Raw genomic sequence first — 25,281 nt, 5'->3', positions numbered from 1 at the left:
CCTTAACCCTAGGCCAGAAATAGCCTTGTTCCTAGTGGGGGCCGGACAAAGAAATGTTGTGGTGACCAATTTGTCAATTTTAACTATCTTTGTGGGAACTCAGACACACACACACACACACACACACACCTTACCATGTCATTTCAAGTCCATCTCTTTTAATTCTTTCTAAATTTTCAGACACCTGTTTGGTCATAAAGGTGTAGGATTGTAATGTCCTAATGAATGCTGGGCAGAAGAAGTAGAGACCGAATCACCAGTGATATAACCAGACAGACAGAAGCACACAGTACACTGGTAGCCTGCCACTTGTGGTTTCCACTTTCACACTAATGATAAACACACACACACACACATACATTGAAAAAGAGATCAGTGAGGTATGGTTGTTTTTTCTTGTTTTTTCAGTTGTTATGAATTCAAAACAGTTCAATAAAAAGATACAACACACCACAGAGCTCACAACAGAACAGCGTACCACAAAATATACAGTATACCACTAAGTGAAAATAGTACTCACATTGTTCCATATGTATAACAGGAATCCTAATTCAACCATTTCTCTGTTCTTTTTCACCACCAGTGGAAAAGCCAGAAAACAATACACGTTGCATGTCAGTAGTTCTGAAGTACAAGACTTAACTTTTAAAAATAAAACACTTTTTATCACAGAAATGTTAAAACAAATAAAACCAAGTGTTCCAAAGTCAAAGGTTTGCACCCGTCAGCCTAACCCGACCATCACAGGAGAGCAGTCATAGAAGAAGAAATATACGTAGTTTTTTTCATCAGTAGACATACCAACACTATTGGAGAAAGAAAATATTCTCCGAAGTAAAAGTGGTTATACAGTGACCTGTTGAGATCACAGCCATCGGTTCCAGTGTATAACACATTTAGAGGACGTAGCTGCTATGGTACATCTGAGTGCACCCCATAGTGGCAGTATCAAAAGGTGAGGAAGGGGAAGACAGATAGCAAATGCGTACTAAAACTTTAGAACACCCCAACTAGGACACGTAATAACTCCTCCACTTATTTTGGTAAAAAAAAAGAACATCATGCCCCCCCTCCCACCCCACCCCACCCACGCCACCTCCCCCCTCCCACCCCACCCCACCCACGCCACCTCCCCCCTCCCACCCCACCCACGCCACCTCCCCCCTCCCACCCCACCCCACCCACGCCACCTCCCCCCCGACCCACCCCACCCCATCAAATTCTGGCTTAACTGTGTCTGTCACGTTCAAAAGGTGAGTCTGTGTTGCCAACCCATTCTTTCGGTAAAGCCAATCTCTGCGGGGAGAAATGGTAGTGCAGCTGGCCGGGATTTCGGATTGTCAGCGTGGAGATGAAAATGATCCAATTTTGCCAGATTACTGCAATTTTCCACAGCAAGGGGATGATAATTGGTTGTGCTGGGCATAACATGGAGCATTAGATTACTGAACATGGCTTTGTTTAGGACAGTAGGCTATGGCTGCTAGGAGAGGAAACAATGGGAGCTATAGCAGGGTCTGGATTCCAACAACACGGTGAACAGATACTAGCCAGTAAGCCTTGATTTGATTGCCAAGCTATACAGTATTACATTTTCAGAGACAAAGCAAAAAAGAAACATTTCCTGATACATAATATACATCCTCATCAAAAACCTCATCTAATTTGTACACCCAATAGCTTTGCTTTCTTGTTGCTTTTTGGTTTTGGAACAAAGTAATGTACATAAAAAGGGATCAGAACGTTATAAATTGTCTTGACTGTCGCTAAGGTAACAGCTGATAGGGGTTTGAATAAATGAATCAACATAGATCTGAAAACATCTAAAAATTAAGTAACTGGGGAATAAATCTCTCTATTACATGTCATCTTGTAAATAGAGGAGTCTGGACAGAACCACAGTAGGCATAAGACAGAGGTAAACTCCATTACAGAGACAGTCCAGAGTGACTTATCAGAGGGCCAGAGTGGATTTAGGTTGGAATAACCTTTGACCTGTAGAAGTGGGCCTGGTTTGTCCTGACTGAACCAGGCACCTGTCATGCTGCTGGTCATGATATTGAGCATAGAACACAATAACAATGGTCTCTATGGATTCAGAGTGTCAGGGATGACTACAGTGGAATGACAGAGTGATATTCCCATTACAATGGGGTCCAGTAAGTGCGGACTCCACACAGAATAGGCAGTTTGACTGAACAACCCAAACGCACGCACGCACGTACACTCACTCACACACACGCATGATCACACGCGCACACGCACACACACGCACACACACGCACACACACAAAGAATTTTAGTAACACACAGTGACTTAATGGCATTTTTTGTTTGGCTTGGGGTAGAAAAGGGTCACTGTTGCTGGGGTCACATTTGCCACACATTTACTGCTCTATTCTGCCCTGGAGTCAACCAAGAGTTGTGACTGGTGGACAGGGTTTATGCTTTGATGATGGCATGATGAAGAAAACTAAAGTCTAGTAATGTATAAGCCCCCCCCCCCCCCCCACCCCCACATTCTCCCCCAGTCCGATTTGTGCCTCTATCAAAAATAAAAGAAGCCCATCTTTCGTTGACACCCATCCCTTGTCTTCTTTTTTCCCATGTTCCTTTGTCGATCACTGTGGAAGACAATACAAAGGAACAGTAAACCATCTGAGTCACGAAAAGATCACATGACATCCTATCAATCATTCCGCAGTTTGTTTTTACAACTGATTCTTATGAAGGATGGTTGACTATGATTTCAGCTGAATCCAAATGCTAGTCTGGGACAATGTTTTGGTGTCCTGATCTGCCCAGTAATCGTTCTTCTGCTGGAAATGAAAATATAAAGGAGCCCCTCCCCTCCCGCCGGACCTGTTGTGTCGCTGGCTTGTTCAGAAGGCCAGCTTCCTCATTGGCCTTCTCCGTCTTCATCTCCACCACAATGTCATTATTCACCTCACCACCCGCACTGCAAGAGAGACCCACGGAGGCAGGGTGAAAACAAGTAGAGGGCGATGGGGGAGATGTGATGGAGAGATGACACAGAAGAAGTTAGGAGATAGACGTACAGTAAAAACAACAAGGCTGGTCGTCCAATGATCACAGTGTCTTGAGTGAGGACCCATCTTCCCCTCGATCCAGGTACTCACACATCCTCCCCTTCATCCATGTACTCACACATCTTCCCCTTTAACCAGGTACTCACACATCCTCCCCTTCATCCAGGTTCTCACACATTTTCCCCTTCATCCAGGTACTCACACATCCTCCCCTCGATCCAGGTACTCACACATCCTCCCCTCGATCCAGGTACTCACACATCCTCCCCTCGATCCAGGTACTCACACATCCTCCCCTCGATCCAGGTACACACACATCCTCCCCTTCATCCAGGTACTCACACATTCTCCCCTCGATCCAGGTACTCACACATCCTCCCCTCGATCCAGGTACACACACATCCTCCCCTTCATCCAGGCACTCACACATCCTCCATTTCATCCAGGCACTCACACATCCTCCATTTCATCCGGGTACTCACACATCCTTCTGGTCCTTGTTCCCACAGGGCAGCTTGCCCTTCTTGTTGAGGAAGTAGATGAGTCCCACCACTAGCAGCAGCAGTAGGACACACACCACCACTGCTACTACCACACTACTGGAACCACCCTGCTGCTGGTCAGCTATTGACATGGATGGGATGGGATGGGGAGGAGGAGAAGAGACGGATGGATTGAGAGGAGTGATGAATGAGAGTGAAGTTAGAGGGATGGACGGAGAAAGGTGGACGGAGAAAATAAGTTCAGGGGAGAGTGGAGGGAGGTGGAAGGTGGAGAGACAGGGTGGGGCGGAGGAGGCGGTAGGAGGGAAAATGGGATCGGCAAGGTCGGGAGGAGAACAATGGACAGGCAAATGGGAGTGGGTTAGTTCAGCTTTGATTGAGATAATAATGGGGTGTGACCAAAAAGAGGCGCCTGCACACACACCCAAACACCACTACATCCTACAGATAAGCACGGTTGTTTTGATCACCCAGTTTCAGGAGAGCTTTATCTCCAACTCAGTAAATGTTTATTTGAACTTTAAAAATCTTGATCCAACCAAAAATATTTTTGTCTCTCTGTTTGACATTAACAAGGAAGTGGTATTAGTACAGACCTGTCTTAAGCATCGTGTTCCCTTTGAGCAGCATTTTGAAAGAAAGACAATTCCTCAGTCTCAGTGCATATTAAAGACAGTCCCTTAGTTCCAGTGCATAGTAAAGACAGTCCCTTAGTCCCAGTGCATAGTAAAGACAGTCCCTTAGTCTCAGTGCATATTAAAGACAGTCCCTTAGTTCCAGTGCATAGTAAAGACAGTCCCTTAGTTCCAGTGCATAGTAAAGACAGTCCCTTAGTTCCAGTGCATAGTAAAGACAGTCCCTTAGTCCCAGTGCATAGTAAAGACAGTCCCTTAGTTCCAGTGCATAGTAAAGACAGTCCCTTAGTCCCAGTGCATAGTAAAGACAGTCCCTTAGTCCCAGTGCATAGTAAAGACAGTCCCTTAGTTCCAGTGCATAGTAAAGACAGTCCCTTAGTCCCAGTGCATAGTAAAGACAGTCCCTTAGTCCCAGTGCATAGTAAAGACAGTCCCTTAGTTCCAGTGCATAGCAACACATAAACAATGTCCACCAACGACACACATTCTATTCTACAAACACACAATGTATGCACACACACGTGTACGCACACACACATGCAAACACACACACTCTACAGTTACTACCAACTCAACAGCACAGCCGATAGTGTATAAATGGGAAAGAGCAGAACATGGTGGGAAAAGAGACAGACACACCAAGAAAAGAAAAGAGCAGAAGAGGATAGATAGAAGATCCTTTATTATCCCCCGAAGGGTCAAAAAAGTTGCAGCATCCACAAAATATAGGACGGACATCATCGAAAGATGACAAACACAATATAATATACAATATCCACAGTGTTTGGCAGCAGTGGGGAAATATACAATGTGCAGCAGTGTGCCAAGAGGAAGGGTTAAGTACACTGTAAAAAAAAAACACATGAAATATCTGGATTCAACGTGCAGTTGTACGGCAACCAGCAGTGACATGATTGGAAGTTGGAGCAAATGCCGAGATACCACACAACCACATCAAAGCTGGTTGCTGTACAATTTTACATTGAGTCAACTTGCCCTGTTGAGCAAGGGCACAATCATATTGCATCTGGTGGCCATACATTGAATCAACTTCCAATGACAATTTTCTTTTGACACATTCACAGTACTATCCCAGGTGTTCGCTCTAGATGACCACGTTCATCAAACCCGAAGCTCGCTTGCAAAGTGATGTGTAATAACAGTCATTTCTCACTTTCCTGAACAAACTTGCTCAAGTGCAGCTTAGTTCAAGCAGAGGTTGCTAATTCACCGTGCAATTGTAAGGCCACCAGCTCCAAAAGGACTGAGAGTTTGCTCAACATTTGAACATATAGGTGACCCAACACAGTGTTGCCTTCCACAGGCAAACATCATTTTGTACTTTTACTCAACAAGCTTTTTTAAATCCAGCCCACTTCGAGCTAAATTTGATGAGTGAACAAACGTTCACACTTCAGCTTAATTTCTTCCACCCAACTAACAGAACATTCCTGATTACGCACCTGGTTAAGTTGCCTTTTTTACAGTGTACTACATGATACAGAAAACACAGAGTCCTGAAAGCAGGAGGGACAGGAGTAGGGAGGAGATGGATAAGTGTCTACCTCGGCCTGCGTTGTTGCCTGAGTCGGGATCCATGGCTGCAGGAAATGAGAACAGAGTTAAGTCAAAGTTTATGTTACTGTAACCACGCAAGATCAAAGGAGAGATCAAAAAACCAAGGGGTAAAAGATGAGGGCATCAAAAGAAAAAGTATGAAAGAGCAATGTGAAGACTGGGAGTTTCAGGGAGTATAGGGAGGGGATTTAAAAAGACCTGTGGCAGCCACGGTGGAAAACAGAGTTGAGATGAAAGAGCTGGAGGGGGTCAAGCTGACCTTTTTTGATGGTGACCTTGAAGGCCTGTAGTGCTTCTCCGTGGGGGTTGCTGGCCTTGCAGGTGACCCCGTTGGTCAGGACGGCTGCATTGGCCTCCAACATGACTTTACCAATCACCTTGTCCCCATCCAAATCCACCGACTGGGAGAAGGGTGAGACAGGACAGGGAACGGGGAGGGAATGGGGAGGAATTAGAGGGATTGCATTCGAGGAAATTGCTTCCTAAACATGAACAACGCACACACCCATACGCTCACCTCCTTCCCTGATGGTGTCCAGGTGAACTGTGGGGTGGGGTGTCCACGAACTGAGCAGGACAGAGTCACCATTTCCCCCTCCTTCCCCACGGTCCCATCAACAGCTGCATCAATCTCAGGTTTACCTGAAACACAGGGGGGGGGGGGGGCTTCAGAGATCTGTGTATTCATTCAGAAGAGCGGGAGGGGAAGATGGACTCTACTATATCTCCCCCAGTAACAGGGACACAGGCTGATACACTGGACAAGGTGGATTATTCAACACACCAGCAGCATGCAGTGTTTATACAGGATGTCAATACAAGCGTTAGAGCCAGGATTATTTTTTTATCAGGTGTATGTGTGTGTGTGTGTTTGTCGGTACATATACCTGAGACGATGATATTGACGCTGGCCATGGTAGTGAGCCCAGGCACAGAGGGGACAGCGCCCACGCAGGAGTATTCACCAGCCTGCAAGAATGTCACGGACCTCAGAGACAACACACCAGTCTGAGAGAGCACCTGGGAGCCCTGTGGAACACGTAGGAGAAACAGTTCAGACACACACAGACACACACACATTTTCTTTATCCCTTGTTTCTCTTAATCTCTCTGGCTTCTCATAGGAATTTAGTATATCACATCCAGCAAAATAACACAATAGCAAACAGAAAATTGCTATAACAATATAACCCTATATAACACGATAACTACCGACCAAACAATGGCCAGATCAGAGATGGACTGGTGCTAACCCGTGGAGGAACAAAGAGAGAGAGAGAGAGAGAAAGAGGTAGAGAGGAGAGGAGATTGGACTTGCCTTCTTCCACTGGACAGTGTGTTTATCTGAGGCCTTGGTCTTACACTGCAGCTCCACCATGTCTCCCAGCATGGCTGATACAGGACCAGCTGGGGTCACACTCAATGGGTCAATGTCTGAGAGAATAAGGAGGAAAGATGGATAGAAAGAACAAGGGGGAGAAGGGAGAGAGAACGTGGTTAGTGAAGAGAGAGGCGTGTTTGTCTGAGCCAAGCATAAACACATTAATAAATGGATGGATGAATCAAATGAGCAGGGGTATGAATTTATCCATGAATGGATAAATAAATGGACTGATCAATGGATGAATTGACAGATGGATGAATGAATGGCTGAATGAATAGATTAATTAATGAATGGATGGCTGGCTGGATGAATAGATGAATTAATGAATGGATGGCTAGATGAATTAATGAATGGATGGCTGGATGAATAGATTAATTAATGAATGGATGGATGAATGGATGGCTGGATGAATAGATGGATGAATGGATGGATGAATGGATAGATGAATTCATGAATGGATGGGTGGATGAATTAATAAATGGCTGGATAAAAGATGGATGGATACTTACAGTGGACAGATAAACTGACATTTCCACTAAGATCAGCATCCAGGTTGTCATAATCGGTGGCCTTACACTTATACAGCCCAGATTCTGAACGCTTAACAGACATCAGAGTCAAAACACCCCCTGAAACTCCTTCAGTAATGGTTTTCCCCTGTGCATCCGGAGGATCAAGAGGGAGAGACAATGAAACACAGAGAGAAGAATAGGGGGTGTTGAAAGAGAGACATCCTTTAATAACTATTCAAGTACTGTAGGGTTTGTGAATATCGTGTGAAATGCAATAAATGCACTAGTCCTTACATCCTTGAAGAACTCAAACTCGGGTTGAGGATTTCCATCAGTCTCACACATCATCTTTACTTCGTCACCCTCTTTGACTGGCTCAGTATTCATCAAGGCAAAAGTCGCTTTCTCTGAAGGATCTGGATAGCAAAAACTATGAATTATATTTCCAGAGTGCAGTTCCTGACATTTTGTAGGAGAAAAATAGCTAAATACAGAGAGAGATGTAGACAGAGAGAGAGAAATGGAGGTAGACAGGGACAGAGGTAGACAGAAAGGGACAGAGGTAGACATAAAGAAAGGGAGGAAGAAAAGGAGAAGAGGTAGACAGAGAGAGGCAGAGAGAGGCAGAGGCAAAACCCTGACATGCCATACTAGTGGCAAAATATATAATATCCTGCCACACCCAGCTGAAAAATGAATCAGGATTAAATGAATATCTGTACCTGGATTCTTCACACTATTAAATATGTTTGCTTTGGCAATGTATCTAGTAACACATTTCATGCCAATAAAGCCATTTGAATTTAATGGAATTAAATTGAGAGGCAGACAGAGAAAGGTAGACAGAGAGAGGGAGACCGACAAAGGGAAACAGACAGACAGAGAGAGGTAACAAGGAGTGGGGGGGGGGGGCAAGAGTGGGAGCAAGGCAAATAGTAAAGAGGACCAAGGCATAGCCACTTACAGTTGAGGGTGAGGGAGAATGTATCCGAGCTGATCTGTCTGATGAGGTCGTTAGGTACACTGTACTCCACAGTGCAGTGGAACCGAGAGTCCTTGTCAGCCTTCTGGGGCTGCATCATCAGGGTGCTTTTAATGGTGAACAGACCCGATGCCTCCTTCACCACAGACGACACCATGTACATTTCTGGTTGGGGAAACAGACCAACAACGATATGATATGTACGGTGGTTTGCAGAAATAGACTTGACCTGGTGCTTGATTCTTCAGACTGTACCATTATTTTATTAAGTTGCATCCGTAGTAGTATAAATAGTAGGACAGTAGTAGCAGAAGTAGAAGTAGTAGTACAGTAGAAGCAGAAGTAGTAGTACAGTGGTAGTTGCAGCAGTATTAGTAGAAGATGAACTAGTAGTAGTAATAGCAGTAATTGCAGCCATATTATTACTGGTGACTATAAAAGCAGCAGTAGTAGGGTTAGAGGTAGTATTATCTGTAGAGGGCAGCAGTAGTAGGGTTAGAGGTAGTATTATCTGTAGAGGGCAGCAGTAGTAGGGGTAGAGGTAGTATTATCTGTAGAGGGCAGCAGTAGTAGGGTTAGAGGTAGTATTATTTGTAGAGGGCAGTAGTAGTAGGGTTAGAGGTAATATTATCTGTAGAGGGCAGTAGTAGTAGGGTTAGAGGTAGTATTATCTGTAGAGGGCAGCAGTAGTAGGGGTAGAGGTAGTATTATCTGTAGAGGGCAGTAGTAGTAGGGGTAGAGGTAGTATTATTTGTAGAGGGCAGCAGTAGTAGGGTTAGAGGTAGTATTATTTGTAGAGGGCAGTAGTAGTAGGGTTAGAGGTAGTATTATCTGTAGAGGGCAGCAGTAGTAGGGGTAGAGGTAGTATTATCTGTAGAGGGCAGCAGTAGTAGGGTTAGAGGTAGTATTTTTTGTAGAGGGCAGCAGTAGTAGGGGTAGAGGTAATATTATCTGTAGAGGGCAGTAGTAGTAGGGTTAGAGGTAGTATTATCTGTAGAGGGCAGCAGTAGTAGGGTTAGAGGTAGTATTATCTGTAGAGGGCAGCAGTAGTAGGGGTAGAGGTAGTATTATCTGTAGAGGACAGCAGTAGTAGGGGTAGAGGTAGTATTATCTGTAGAGGACAGCAGTAGTAGGGGTAGAGGTAGTATTATCTGTAGAGGGCAGCAGTAGTAGGGGTAGAGGTAGTATTATCTGTAGAGGGCAGCAGTAGTAGGGGTAGAGGTAGTATTATCTGTAGAGGGCAGCAGTAGTAGGGGTAGAGGTAGTATTATCTGTAGAGGACAGTGGTAGTATTATCTGTAGAGGGCAGCAGTAGTAGGGGTAGAGGTAGTATTATCTGTAGAGGACAGTGGTAGTATTATCTGTAGAGGGCAGCAGTAGTAGGGTTAGAGGTAGTATTATCTGTAGAGGGCAGCAGTAGTAGGGGTAGAGGTAGTATTATCTGTAGAGGGCAGCAGTAGTAGGGGTAGAGGTAGTATTATCTGTAGAGGGCAGTAGTAGTAGAGGTAGAGGTAGTATTATCTGTAGAGGGCAGCAGTAGTAGGGTTAGAGGTAGTATTATCTGTAGAGGGCAGTAGTAGTAGGGTTAGAGGTAGTATTATCTGTAGAGGGCAGCAGTAGTAGGGTTAGAGGTAGTATTATCTGTAGAGGGCAGCAGTAGTAGCAGTTGTTTACTCTGGAAGGTTTACAGTAGTAAGTAGTGTCTGCTCACTCTCTTTGTCGTCCTTGACCTCAGGCAAAGGTTTGGAGTCCTTGAACCAGATGATCCTAGGCTTAGGGTGTCCGTTGGGGCTCACACACTGGCCAACCTGAAACACAAGCACACACACAGGTCAAGGGAAAGATACTTAGCAACTGGAGGACAAATTAAAGAACACTGGAGGAAAAAGTTGCCTAGACAAATAGTTTTAACCAACCTGTATTGCGGCATCTCCCACAGAAATGGCATTGTTGGACCCAGTAACCTCAGGCTTCTCTGGAGTGACTGAGGAAGACCGAGAAATCCTCTGCCTTACAAAACATCTCTCATACAGTATATTACTTGATGTCAAATAAGCTTGGATGTTTCCATGAATATATGCATAGCCTATACCATAGATTATTCATCCTTTCCAACACCCATTTTAGGTAAACACTATTATTTGGGTGACTGGGGTTACTTAACGGCAAACCACTTCCTGATGGAAAAAACTCAGAGAAAGAGAGGGACAGAAGAGCCAACAGTGTCAAGCTCACGTCAGCACACTGACAGACAAATTACATTAATTTACTGTAGCTCCAACAACAAACACACAAACAGGCACACACACACACACACAACCTCTCCAATCCGGGCAATGGTAAACCTGTGTGTGTGTGTGTTATTCCATGGTGACCTTGCTTGCGGTGTGCTGATAAGGGTCGCCGCCCAGGGAGAATACTCCATGATCTCTTTCTCAAACGCACTACTGTCTTCTCTGTTTTCCACTTTCTAGGGATCCATCTCTCTCTCACCCCATTCCTCATTCACATGCAAGGTCATGGTATCTCAGCGAGACCCCAGCTGCTGTCTGAAACAGGACATTTAATAACACGGGCGGCCTCTCTCCTTGTCTCCCTGTGTCATCCACACAAGCTTTCCGCGCTAACACAACACTCCCTAATTCCTTCCTGTTCACTCCCTGATTTCGTTTTACCCCCTTACGCTGGATGCACGACCACACACACACACTCACAACACACAAACACACACGCATTCATTTACATTTGAGTCATTTATCAGATGCTCTTATCTAGAGCGACTTACAGTAAGTGTATACATTTTTATGTGAAGCAACAACACAGTTTAATAGTAAATGCATTCCAATCAATGAATAAGTGCTCAGTGCTGGAAAGAAAACCGTATCAATAATAAACATAGTATGCACTGTACTGATACTACTGGTCATAGCGGATTTTGGGCCATTAAAACATATATTTAAATCTGATTATGTATTTAAACACTAGCAACAAGACTGATAAAGTGTTGGAGTTTTCAATGAAGACAAGGACGCAACGAGCTGGAATGGATTCAGAGCATATGGCTACAGAAATAAATCAGGAGGATTTTGAAAAGTCATTAAGTGACATCTATTAGATATGACAGATGGAATATAGCTATTAATCATATGAGTCAAGTGTAATTTTTAAAGGACTAATTGCCCTCTGAGCTTATTAAAAATATAGAATTATGACGAATTGACTTACAGCGAATACCATGGTGAAGTTCAATCTTAAAGGGTAATTTCACCCAAAATCTATTCATACATTTTCTTATTTTGTTTGTTAACATTTACTCAAAGTACACTCTAAACCACAGGTGTCGAACCGGTTCCACAAAGGGCCGAGTGTCTGCAGGTTTTTGGTTTTTCCTATAAATTGGTTCCTAGTTCATACCTACACAACCAGGTGAGGGTAGAAACTAACCAATCAGTGACCTAATTAACCAATCAAGTACAAGGAGAGAGCAAAAACCTGCAGACACTCGGCCCTCCGTGGAACCGGTTTGACACCTCTGCTCTAAACTATCAAATAAGTATCCTATTTTTTGCCATCTTCCATGACACCAAGATGTTGTTTCCTCCCTGCTGACAGACCCTTTCCTCATTGGCACCTGATTCACACAGATTTCAGCTGGAAATATGATTTTCACCAAGTTGAAACTGGAGCATTTTAAAATCCTGAATTGATAGTGCTGTTTAAGCAATTGCATAACTATATAACTGTATATAATTATGTACATTATTCAGCATTGCTGGTTTTGTTGTCCAATTAAGTCTCAACTGATATCTCCAATAAATGTTGCTTGCTAACTTATTACAACTATGAAATGCCGAAACATTTCACCACATATTTTTTCCCCATATTTTTCAATAATTGAATTATGTACAGTACCCAATCGGGAATGTTTTTCCCCATATATTTCAATAATTGAATTATGTACAGTACCCAATCGGGAATGTTTGGTTTTGGTTACACGTTCAAGTCTGTATTGACCATGCAACATTTTGTTTTGAAAGGTCAATGTAAAGGTCATTGTTCTTTAACTCACAGAAGACTTTGAGCTGTGTGACGGCCTCTCCCACGCCGTTAGGACCAGCAGTGACCTGGCAGTAGAAGGGCAGCTCGTCCTCCACCATGACTGGAGAGATGACCAGAGAGAAGTCCTTCCCCATGGTCACCCTACCAAACAAACGTGTGCCCTCGTCACTCGTACCCTCGCCATTGGATACGGACCGGAATGCCACACGCTTCCTGGTGCCACCCTCCTCCTAAGAATCAGTGAGGAAGGAGGGAGAGGTGGAGTAGAGGGTTATCGTTAGAGAGTAAAGGACAGTAATTAAGGTACAGAGAAAAAAAAGGGGTAGAAAAAAAGAGTAGCTTCCATGCATTTTAAAACTAGTTGTGTAGCTCATCTTGATGCATTTCACAACAGGTTAAAGTTATAATTTTGAGATTCTGTTTCCTAGTCCTGCCTGCTTGTTTTTTCTTCACCCCTAGTCACCTCTATGTTCCTGGTCCCACCTTCTGTTTCCCAGTCCTGCCTGTTTGTTTTTTCTTCACCCCTAGTCAACTCTATGTTCCTGGTCCCACCTTCTGTTTCCCAGTCCTGCCTGTTTGTTTTTTCTTCACCCCTAGTCAACTCTATGTTCCTGGTCCCACCTTCTGTTTCCCAGTCCTGCCTGCCTGTTTTTTCTTCACCCCTAGTCACCTCTATGTTCCTGGTCCCACCTTCTGTTTCCTATCTTTGTGTCTTGGATACAGCTTGTGTCCAGTTCCTAATTAGTCACACCTGTTTGTATTAGTCCTGAGTGTTTCCACCTGGTCCTTTTAACGTGTGTCTGCCTTAGTTAGATCCTGTCTGCTGTTTTGTTATTGTGCTCCTTGCTTGGTTTTCTGTGTAGTTATGGGAAGTAGTATTCAATTAAAGAAAATGAAACAAAGAAATGAAGCTATGCACATGAATCCTTCTACTACCATGAATGCTAATCGCTACCATAATATTGCTAAATTACCTATATTATGCAATTTCAATATGAATAGACAAACTTGGTTCTCAGTGCCCACTGTCATTGTAGGTATAATGAAACCTCATTTATTTTTTTGGCTCACTACTCCAAAGGATGGGTTTGGAAATCTAAAGGTTAAAACAGGCACATTATTGAGACATCCATAAACATACACTATAGTAAAAGCACTTCCATAGTAGCAAGCACGCAAGTTTATTTATATAGCACAATTCATACATCGAAGCAATTCAATGTGCTTTACAAAGAAAAATATATGAAAACAATTACATAAAAACAAACACTCAAATGAAAACATCAAAGCAAATTAATACATCAAAATAATAAAAAAATACAATAAGAAAACATATAAAGATTAAAAGTGGGAAGCTATAAGGCTAAACAGTGTGGTTAAGTTTAAGTGCTCAGTCATAGGCACGTGAGAAGAGAAGTGTTTTTAACCTGGATTTAAAAAAAACACGTGGGGCACATCTAACATCTTCTGGTAGTTTATTCCAGTTTTGTACAGCATAAGTGCTAAACGCAGCTTCTCCATGTTTAGTTCGGACTCTGGGCTCTACTAGCTGACCTGTGTTCATGGATCTAAGAGCCCTGCTCGGTTTATATTCTGCAAACCTATCAGAAATGTATTCAGGTCCTCTAACCATTTATAAACTTAAAGCACCACTTTGAAATCTATTCCGTAACTGACTGGAAGCCAATGCAAAGATTTAAGAACCGGAGTGATGTGCTCTGTTCTTTTGGTCCTGATTAACATTCTAGCAGCAGCATTCTGAATGAGCTGCAGTAGTTTTACAGTCTTTTTCGGGAGTCCAGTTAAGAGGCCATTACAGTAGTCAATCCTACTAGAGATAAAAGCATGGTACTGGCAGAAGTAACAACAGGGACTGAAGAACCATCTGATGACAACATTTGGTATCAAATTCAGTTTTCTGGTCTAGGCATTAGTCTAGCTAAAATTCCAGTCCTTGTCAAACCCCTGTCATTTCCATGTTGTAGCACCCTGCATCCCACATTTAATGTGAATGCTCCTAAAGTAGAACCCTTGGAAGAGCCCCAGAAGTGAACCAGAAGTGAACCAGAAGTGAACCGAATAGCATCCATCTTAAGAGGTGGTGTGTGTTCGGTTCACTTGTCCCTGGTTTGGATTCTGGTAAAGGTTTTGCTGACAAACTGGTAGCAGTTGTGGAAAGAAATTGTAGAAGGAAGAGATGAAGAGCTAAAAAATAATGATCATGATGAATCAGATTTATTCATTTATTTCCTCTTAACCCTTACAGTTTACCACTAGGAAAGTATAAAACATATGGTCACATATAATAAAAAATGCTTTTGTAATTTTACTGAAGTATAAATTACCAAAGTCACCACAGATTGCTACCGATAAGTTCAAAAAAATGACAGACAGTTCTGGTAAATTTGGTAAGTTAATAATGGTAGCTTTGCAACCCTAGTTCTGCCCACAACAGGGAGTCAAAGAAGTGAGTGTGAAGTGCGGTAGAAGAGTAGGGTAGTATGAGACTTACAATGAACCACTCAACAATGTTGTTAGGGGACGAAGTGGCCTTGAAGCTGCAGGGCAGAGTGGCTGACTCTCCCTTGACCACCTCCACCTTGGGAGTGACCGTCACTGTCACGGCGGCCCCGCACCCTGTGGGGACATGGAGGGAGGGGCTCATTAGTCATGTGCTTTAACATTCTGTGGAGATTATTGCCCTTTTTTTTATGCTGAACACTTTTTCAGTGGAAACAATACTGACACGGATGCGCCCACCTGAGGATGCTGAAAGACTGGCCATAACATAATAACAATAATCTTTATTTATAGAGCACTTTTCAAGTTACAAAGTGCTACACATTTGCATATCTGACCCCGTTTTACATAGCCTACATTTATGTAATCATCACTTCTAAACAAACACGTTCTGTTCTTATATGTTGCAATGTTGCTTGAAGCAATGATGGTTAATTATTGTAAACAGTTGCTTAATGTATATGGCAACAAGAGTAGAATGTTAACTGTCACTGACATGCATAGCCTGTAGTGAAAGCTAACCAAACCCACTTTTTCGTGGTTGGAGTTGTTTTTAAAGTATAATGCAGTTCATTTGTAACAATGACACAAATATTACCGTAAGCAGAAAATACATATGAGCCTCGTATTTCTATCCAAAAGTTGTGTAAAATGCATTTGAATATCAAACCTTCCAACATGGCACCCATTGCCCTTGTGAAGTAACCTATGCAAAGACAGAAAGGCGTCTGCATAAACTGGCGTCAAATAAAAGTCAGAAGTCAGCAAACAGCGCAAGATGGGGAAGCCAATGTTTGCCACTAGTCCCAGCGCCGATAGGCCAACAAACGGTGTACGCACGACACACACTGTTCCAAGGGCTGTGTGTCATATTACGCAATGAACACGCGCTTTGCATCTCAGTGCCGGGGGGAGCGTGACAAGAGACGTAGGAAAAAAAGATGAAGAGAAGAAAACAACAAGGTGCTTATTGTAGGCGGAGTCCAGATTGTCTATCTCAAGTGAACCCCCCCCCCCCCCGCCACACTGACACGTTTGAGTGCATGTGTGTGTGTGTTGGTCTGTTTACATGAAGCCCTGAGGGACAATTGTTTAAAAATAAAGTTGAAAAAAAAAGTTGACAGCCAAATGGCATCCAGGCAGGTCTTTATCAGTGATGGACCACGCATTTCCTGTGATGCCTCAGGCAGATAACACACACAGACACACAGATGAAGAGACAGGCAGACAACAGAAGGAAGAGGAAGCTATCTGTGACTTACCCCTCGTACACACAATCTAGTCCATAAGTGACGCACAGAAACACACACAGACATGAGTACCCTGACAGTCCCGACATTTCTAAGTGCTTGTAGTGTTGTGTCTGTAGGTGGAGTAATGTGTCTGTCTAATTCATTTTCATTGGTATTGTGCTCTTAAATGGCATATATTCTGGAAAATATAAAACCCTAGTAGTGGCAACATGATAAGATGACAACATGTTTGTGTTTCAGTGAGAAAGAGACAGGGGTTAAGAGTGAGCTTAGTTTTTCTGATCTTAAACCTAACCCTTTCCTTAACCCCAAAACATCTAACCTTTACCCTAAGTCCTAAAACTAAATCTAACCCCTAACCCATATGCACAAACACAACCTGTACTCTGTGTACAGTGTGGGCATGTGTGTGAGAGATTCCTCAAGGGTCAGACACCAAGGCCCACAGTGACCCACAGTGACCCAGTAGAGGTCAGGGGTCAATCCACTTTTGAACTTCTTGGAAAATACTCTCCCCCCCTCCCTCTCTTATCACATCACATTAAAACCTCTCAGCTTCTCCCTTTCCATCTGCCCCTTTCACTTCTCAATCTCTGTCTCCCTGAAGTGGTATGTTGTTGGCTGTGGAGTGTATAAGTGCATAAAAACGTATTTGGTAAGGGTTTAAAGGGGGAAGTAGCCATAGATAAAGCTAGGGTCTGAGCCAACATTAACAATCCTTCTGTGCTCCTGATAAAGCAAGAGACAAAGAAACACATGACTGCAGAAAGGTCAAGAGGTCAAGCTCGGGATATGCTCAACTATAGTTTTCATGTTTAGAGTGGCACTGGGGAAGTGTAACTGTGGGCTTGGGTCAGTCACACTAAGCACTGGGCCAGCTTTTCTTACTCATCTCTCTACCACCATTTCCCAACCCAACTCAAGGGCTTATTTACATTACGAGAGACAGAATAAAATGCTAGACAGACTGATCATAGTTTGCCTAATCATTTCTATAGTGTTTGAATTTACACAGGCATGTTTGAGAGGTACCCCACCGGATTGTGGGCATCAATTCAGGAAAATCCAGCAATATAAGGTAGTGGCTCAAGCTATCAATATCAGTATATTTACGAAACAATGTAGCGTCTTCAGTCTTATTAGATATGTTTTGGAAAATGTATCGTAATGATAATAAACTCTAAGTCTCGCCTTTTCTCTCTCTCTGGTCTGTGCAGTGCCTACTTACCCTTGTTATTTACCCAAAAGCCGGCTAAACACATACAGAAAGGCCAGTTATGGGGTAAAAAGGGATTCCTCCAACCAATTTACCCCACAAGGGCAGCTGTGGGATAACGTGAAGCTTTATCAGACTCGGGGTTAAGTTTAGGGTTAGAATCAGGGTTAAGCTTAAGTTCACAGTTAGATAAAATACTTATATTGTGTTTTTTATTGGTACTAAATTGCCGGTCCTCACTTTAACGCGTATGTGTGTGTATGCATGTGTGTGTGTGTGTGTGTTCGTGTGTGGTGGTGGTGGTGGTGGGGTATGTTAGTGGGAACAGGGGGGTAGCTGTATGGGGGTCCTGATAACTTACGTCAGCTTGAAAATCAGATTTCCACAAAGAAAGAGAATGTGTGTGTGTGGGTTGGGGGATGGGGGGGGAGTGGACATATGGAAAGCAGACGCTCCGACCGTGACCCTCGGACACTCTCACACGAGTGATTACCCCCCACAAACACCTACACGAAAACACCCACCACACAGAAGGCAATGCAAATGAATAACACTAACTACGCAGGTCATTAACGCACCACGACAAAGACTTCTGAAGGTGGAGTCCCCAACACACGGCACGGTTAATGGGAGGAAGACATCACAGACATCACAGACACACAGGCAGCGGGAGACCCTCATTATGAAGAGAACCAGCTGCACCTCCTCCTCAACCCTTTCATTCTTCTTTTTCATCTCTCTATATGGTCTGCTCTCTCCTTCTCTTTTGCTCTCTCTGTTTCTACCTCTCTTTCTCTCTCTCTGTCTCCATACCTACTGTGGTATTCTGGACCTTTAAAGAGGAGCTCTTCAGTGTCCCGTCTCTACCTTTAGACTCTCTGTCCTGCACTCTACAACAGAATGTGGACATCTTGTCTTTGTGTTACCTGATTGTTCCTGAATGTCCCAATAAGCTCTCCCTCTTGATCTCTCCAGATAGATATCTTGCATAATAGATGTTAACCCAGGTTGACAACATGTATTTCTATGTTCTACACAAAAGGCAGTGGGGTGCCCTATACTGGCTGTTTGGTAGGGTGTTGTGAACTGGGACGGTGGATGTGGGGTTTTGCCATCTTTTACCTTTCAGCTTTTACACCGTAAGTCAGGAGTTTGAAACAATAGAGATACTTTGGCTGCAACTACTTGAATGTGGTTCCAACTTAGCTACACATTTCAGTATTATTTCATGCCTTTCCCAAATCTTAACCCTTACCTTAAACATCCAATATTATTAACTCACATTCACCATTATCTTAAAACCTAACCCTAAACATGATACTTAACTCTAACCTTTTGAAGTTTTCACTTAACCAATTAGGGGCCTTTTACACAATAAGAGAACGAATAAAATGATCCATACATTTGTCTTATGTTGGATAATCATTTCCTAGTGTTTTAACCTTGAGCTCAACCATGGCAGGGTTAACTCTGTCTGACTCTGTTATTAGGTAGCCTTATAAATCTTTTTTTTTAAAGTTGAATAATGTAATTTTTTTGAATAATAACAGTAGTTGAATTGATATGTTCTTGTTCCACCTCATCCACCCTCCATAACTAAGCAAGGTAAAAAGCAACCCATTAGAAAGTCTATTTCCCCGTCCATCTTGGGAAGCCACCAAAACTTCAGAGCACCGCACCTGTCAGACTTTTTCTCTTCACGGTGGAAAACCCAAAGGGCTCCTTTGAACAAGTAAGCGTCACAGTACCTCTGAAAGTAACACCTCGGGAGCAGCTTGAGCGCCAGATTTACTCAAGTTTGCACAACAAAATAATCTAGTGTCTTGAGTGTTTTCAGATCATTTAAAGAAAATATATTGTAGTGTAAATAGGCCCTAGACGTTTATCTGCCCTTGGACAAATGTTGAATATGAATGTGAGCTGGGAGATCCCATTGCTCTCTAACAAATCTCTGTCTGTCTCTGTATTAGTCACTATTTAACATAAGGCCTTAACCTCATTGACTCCAATATGATCTCACCTCCCATTTCATGCCAACAGGGACTACATGTATATATAGGAGGATTAATGATGTGTAAAATATGGAGATACAGTGTGTAATATATACCGTGCACTGAAGGGGCAGTGAGACAGAATACTAAGAGTTCCTTCAAGCTGGCATTCCAAGCTGTCATATAGAACCCAGAGAATCACATTAATGGCAACATTCTGACTGTGTGTGTATGTAAAACCATGATTAAGCGGACACAGGTAGACAACCAAGGAGTAATGTGATGTGCATGAGAGAGGAAGGTCAATTATATATATATATATCTGTGTTGTGTGGGTGGGTGCATGTGTACACGTGCTTTGGTGTGTGTGTGTGTGTGTGTGTCAGACAGATACCCTTGGCTCTAACAGGATTAGTTGCCTTGTGCTCTCTTACTCTGTTGGCAAAACAAACCCAGTCAGGACAGGCTACACATCCTCAATGACACAGTCTCTGAGTCACCTCAGTAACACAAACGACCCAGTGGCACACTCATTCTGCCTTTGAACGGAGGAAGTGATTGACTGACATAAATCACAGTGAAATGACAGATTTCAGTCAAAGTGGCGGATTCTCCCTCAGTCAAGCTCATCAATGTCAACTTTATTGAATAACAGGGTGCAGCATTATCAGCTAATTCACCAGGCACCAAGACCATTACAGCAATGACCATCAGGCGTTGTTGTTGCCAGCGTAGCTATGGCCCGTGGGGGTGATCTGTAACTGACCCATGGGGGTGATCATTATGGGATGGCCATGACAGGGCTTGAGGCATTTACACTGACACAAAGACAAGAGGGTCTAGGACTGGGACTCTGAAAACCCACTCGGTCTACAAGGTTCTCTCCACGGATTCAGCAGTGACCGCTAGCAGAAAATGTACCACAGTGCTGGTGTATCAGTGGAAGGAGCCCTGCTGTCAGCTGACATTATGTATCCTGTATGTTATACATCAACCAGCCGGCTCTGTTCAGTGGTCACTCTGATATGTGAGATAGGGTGCCAACAATGCCTAGTGAGCTGTGGGTGTGTGTGGTGGAGTGGGTCAGGCTTCCAGAGTCGGGGTTGGTCCATGTAAGGCCTGGTGTCTGTCAACACAACCATGATGAGACAAGAACAGGTGCAACTCAGGAACCACAGCCGCTGGCACACACACATAAGCACACACATACACAAACACGCATGCACATGCACACGCACACAGACACACACATAAGCACACACATACACAAACACGCATGCACATGCACACGCACACAGACACACACATAAGCACACACATACACAAACACGCATGCACACGCACACAGACACACACATAAGCACACAAATACACAAACACGCATGCACATGCACACGCACACAGACACACAGACTAGCACACACATACACAAACACGCATGCACATGCACACGCACACAGACACACACATAAGCACACACATACACAAACACGCATGCACACGCACACAGACACACACATAAGCACACACATACATAAACACACGCACACAGACACACACATAAGCACACACATACACAAACACGCATGCACATGCACACGCACACAGACACACACATAAGCACACACATACACAAACACGCATGCACACGCACACAGACACACACATAAGCACACACATACATAAACACACGCACACACGCTCACATGCACGAACGAACAAACACACACACACACGCTCGCTTACAAAGGAGCCAAAGACAGAGAAAAACAGAAGGGTTTAGAATAGAGGGAGATGGGGAAAAAAGGTTAATTTGACAGAGACAGGAAACAAGCCCACTGATATGGGCTGAGAGGAGACTAAGTTGGAAAATCTGTTCTATGGGCCAAGTGCATTGTCATTAAAATCTCTTTAATATTAAGCAGATATCCGCTTCTCGGGCTTTAATGCTGTGATGACAAGCTAAGTGGTGCCCTTTGGGGGAACACATTGATATGTATCAGATGCTAATGATGAGCTCTGACATTTACCCCTGAAGTAGTTGGAAACAGAGGAGAGGCAGTGAGACAACGGGATGGAGTTGGAATTGCGATGGAAGAGTTTAGAGGAAAAGAAGGATGAGGGATAAAGGTCACTTTTTGGGTCCAATGGAGAACTTTTTGGGAGACAGGAGGAAGAAGGGGGTTGGCAGGTTATGGTGTCTAAACATACTCTTATTTCACCTGGTTAACTTGACTAAGAACATTCTCCTTTACAGCAAAGACCTCCAACCAGTCTGGTCTGCCTTGCTCAGGGACAGAAGAACATCTCCGGGATTCAATCTAGCAACCTTTAGGTAACTGGTAAGAAGCTTTAATCGCTAGGCAACGTGCTGCCCCATAGTTAAGTTGATGGAGCGTGTGGTACTGACAGTCACTATGAGGGACGTCGCCACAGTGGGCCCACTTCTGCTGAGTTATGGAGGGAAGGGGGGGGGCACCAGGACACCCAACACTCAACTGATGTTTTAAATCAATTGAGGTACCTATCCATTATTGCTGTAGGTTTTCACAAGACAGTACATGCAGAGAAACATCAATTGAAGCTTTAACTTAACAGATTGGGTTTCTCAAGAAAAGACAATACTGTTCTAAATGTATTATAGCGGGCTCTTTAATAGACATTAGTGACATCGTAACAGAAGATGATGCTCTAATAAATGCACTGATACTGGCAGGAACCAATTGACGTATGCTAAGAACCGCACAGCTCCCGTCTCTAGCCTCTCTACAGTCATAACTTGTGGTCCATTCTACTGATCCATTGTTGAAGGATATAATATCAAATATACAAATTGAGACCTGGCGTCCCGACCAGGGAAAATGTGCTTTCCAGTTTGTGTTTTGGTTAGGTTAGGGTTAGAATTAGGGATGTGTGTTTGATTAATAGAAAAACCTTCCCAGTCCCCATTTAAAAAAGGCTGTTTACATGAAGGTCCAACACACATGAAGAGAACATGGACGTCCTACACCCTGAAGAGAACATGAAGGTCCTACACTCTGAAGAGAACATGAAGATCTAGCACACCTGAAGAGAACATGGATGTCCTATACACTGAAAAGAACATGAAGGTCCTACATGGTGAAGAGAACATGAAGGTCCAACACACCTGAAGAGAACATGAAGGTCCTACACATTGAAGAGAACATGAAGGTCCTACACATTGAAGAGAACATGAAGGTCCTACACATGGGCAAACATCTGATATAAATTCTGGAGGGGACAATTACATAACATTTTCTCAAGAGCAATTAATGAAGGGGGCACCCAAGTTAGTGCTGTAATACTGTTTTAGTTTGCACCATTGGTTGTCTCACTACTGTAGCTCTGCAAAATCAGCTATTGAGTGTGAACCCTACCAGAATAAACTTAGTGGATCAGTGGATCAAATCATTGTGAGGCGAAGGGCAGGGGGTCTCAATCTTTTGAAACTATTAAGTGTTGATAATTAGCACAGGTGCTTCCATTGCGTCTTACTAATATTATTGAAATTACATAGTTATGCTTAAAGTGATATTTTGGGTGGGACAAATCATAGTTCTCCCCAGGATTGGGGGTTCATGTCCCCCGTCCCTCCCGGGATTTCCACCTATGGTCCTACACACTCCAGAGATCATGATGGTCCAACACACCTGAAATATACAACTAAACAACTATAAAGAGAACATGATGGTCCTACACACTAAAGAATGGCAGTGCCAGCTAAGACCTGGGCCACTTAACAGCACTCCCCCACAGACAAAAACAACCATTAGCTCAATGGCCCCTGGTATTAATATCATTGTGAAAGTTTGAATCTTTAAGCTACATGTTGACCACAGCTGCTCAAGGTCATTATAAACTTCTGTCCAAGAGGAACCAGACGCCAGTGTTTTTTTGGGGAGTAGATTAGCCATGAGTGAGCAGACATCTTCTATCTGTAAACCATCTATATTAGCAGACATTATCTATCCATAAAGAATCTATATTATCAGACATTATCTATCCGTAAACAATCTATATTAGCAGACATTATCTATCCATAAACAATCTATATTAGCAGACATTATCTATCCGTAAACAATCTATATTAGCATTATATCAAGTCTGTTTTTTCTTTTATACATGTACTCCTACATCCCCTCATACCCCCACCTCACACAGACACACACCCGCAATGAAACCCAAACCTATATAGACAGCAGCGAAACACATCACTCCAATTTGAAGTAGACACGGTGACCCGAACGCGGGACCAATATATTCAGCTGTGAATCAGTGGCATGCCAGACTCAAGGGGCACCATAAGTCTGCATACATAAGCCTGTCATAAGTCATTTGATGCCAGTTCCTCCCATGCATGACCTCCAGTGACCACCACGGGCCACAATGCTACGGCCAGCAACATCCATATTATTACACATACATTACCTAGGCTCACTTATACTTATGCTTACACACACATACATACAGTCCCACATCCAGACCTACATTCACCCACACACAAACACACACACCTCCCCAATACTTCAAACACCTCTATCCTTCCAAATTTCTTCATTTTCCCCTGCAATGTCTCTCAGTTTTGCTGTAATGCTTTCCAGCTGTACCATCTCTTCTGATGTAGCCTTAAAGATTTAAAAACCATGTCTTCCATTGATTGACTGTGATTATTTAAAATCGCCAATCAGTATTGTGTGATTGTTCATCTCAATAGGGATACTATTGATTCCAGAAGTCTGCTGCCACTGGACACTACCAGGGCAGATGGTCCACGCCAATGTTTAATTTTACCGCTCAAGTTATGTACCTTCAAGGGCTTGGTCACAGATCGTTCACACACACAGCTTCTGTTTGACCTGTCTGGACGGGCTGTGTGATGATTCAAAAGATGTAAGCTGATGCTCTCGGGCTGAATCAAACAGCATTGTCTCATATGCATACCGAAGCACTCCTAATCAGCAGGAACTACTTAACCTACTCCTTTAATATCAGTAACACAGCTAACGGTATGATCATCAATAAATCCTTATCTGAAATGCCGCAGAACACTGTTCCCAAAGTCCTGTTTCCCAGGTTGAATGAATCTGCAACAGTTCCGGTTTTGGTCTTTAAGTTGAAGGGTTTAATGTGCACAGCTGTGTTCCGGCTTCTAGATAAATCAGTCTCTGATGCTCTGTGTCTCTCTTTAGGGCTCTGAGACAGAGTTTAAAGGCCTTGGACAAACAGTGTGAAGTGGGATACAAGGTCAGAACAGCTCACACCGTATGTCTCACAAGATATTCTGACTCGCCACTCCAGTTGTCTTGGTGACGGGGTCAGGAGTCAAACCCATTCGAGGGAGGCTTGGTATGGCCTTTCTGGCTATACATTGGCAACAGGGGGTACCTCAACGGCTGCATGGTCGTTACCCTTGACCCTGACCTCTCCTTTGATGAACATATAAAATAAGAGTTGCTTATTTTCATCTTCGAAACATTGCAAAAATCTGAAACTTTCTATCAAAAACTGATGCAGAAAAACGAATCCATGCTTTCGTTACTTCTAGACTAGATTACTGCAATGCTCTTCTCTCTGGTT

The 25,281-nt window shown here is 43.4% G+C and overlaps 1 protein-coding gene across 4 annotated transcripts in view; it reads right to left on the bottom strand.

The window, feature by feature from the left end:
- Nucleotides 1-1,204: 1,204 nt before the first annotated feature.
- Nucleotides 1,205-25,281, bottom strand: part of bcam (basal cell adhesion molecule (Lutheran blood group)) — a 50,764-nt gene continuing 26,687 nt past the window's right edge. Inside the window, exons 2-17 of one of the 4 annotated variants that reach the window (XM_029116029.2) lie at nt 15,216-15,340; nt 12,714-12,933; nt 10,561-10,628; nt 10,356-10,452; nt 8,627-8,809; nt 7,957-8,078; nt 7,660-7,807; nt 7,085-7,200; nt 6,654-6,795; nt 6,284-6,408; nt 6,026-6,167; nt 5,754-5,789; nt 4,150-4,170; nt 3,533-3,674; nt 2,863-2,959; nt 1,205-2,624 (exon numbers count right to left, since the gene is read on the bottom strand). In XM_029116029.2, the coding sequence (XP_028971862.1) occupies nt 2,622-2,624; nt 2,863-2,959; nt 3,533-3,674; nt 4,150-4,170; nt 5,754-5,789; nt 6,026-6,167; nt 6,284-6,408; nt 6,654-6,795; nt 7,085-7,200; nt 7,660-7,807; nt 7,957-8,078; nt 8,627-8,809; nt 10,356-10,452; nt 10,561-10,628; nt 12,714-12,933; nt 15,216-15,340 (1,787 nt within the window). In that variant the 3' untranslated portion in view covers nt 1,205-2,621. Of the gene's footprint in view, nt 2,625-2,862; nt 2,960-3,532; nt 3,675-4,149; nt 4,171-5,753; nt 5,792-6,025; nt 6,168-6,283; nt 6,409-6,653; nt 6,796-7,084; nt 7,201-7,659; nt 7,808-7,956; nt 8,079-8,626; nt 8,810-10,355; nt 10,453-10,560; nt 10,629-12,713; nt 12,934-15,215; nt 15,341-25,281 lie in introns of those variants that run through there. The other 3 variants (XM_029116030.2, XM_020040665.3, XM_020040666.3) reach the window with 3 other exon arrangements.

This window comes from Esox lucius, chromosome 20 (genome assembly GCF_011004845.1).
Source record: "Esox lucius isolate fEsoLuc1 chromosome 20, fEsoLuc1.pri, whole genome shotgun sequence".
NCBI lineage: Eukaryota > Metazoa > Chordata > Actinopteri > Esociformes > Esocidae > Esox > Esox lucius.
This window is presented reverse-complemented; position numbering and strand designations above follow the sequence as displayed.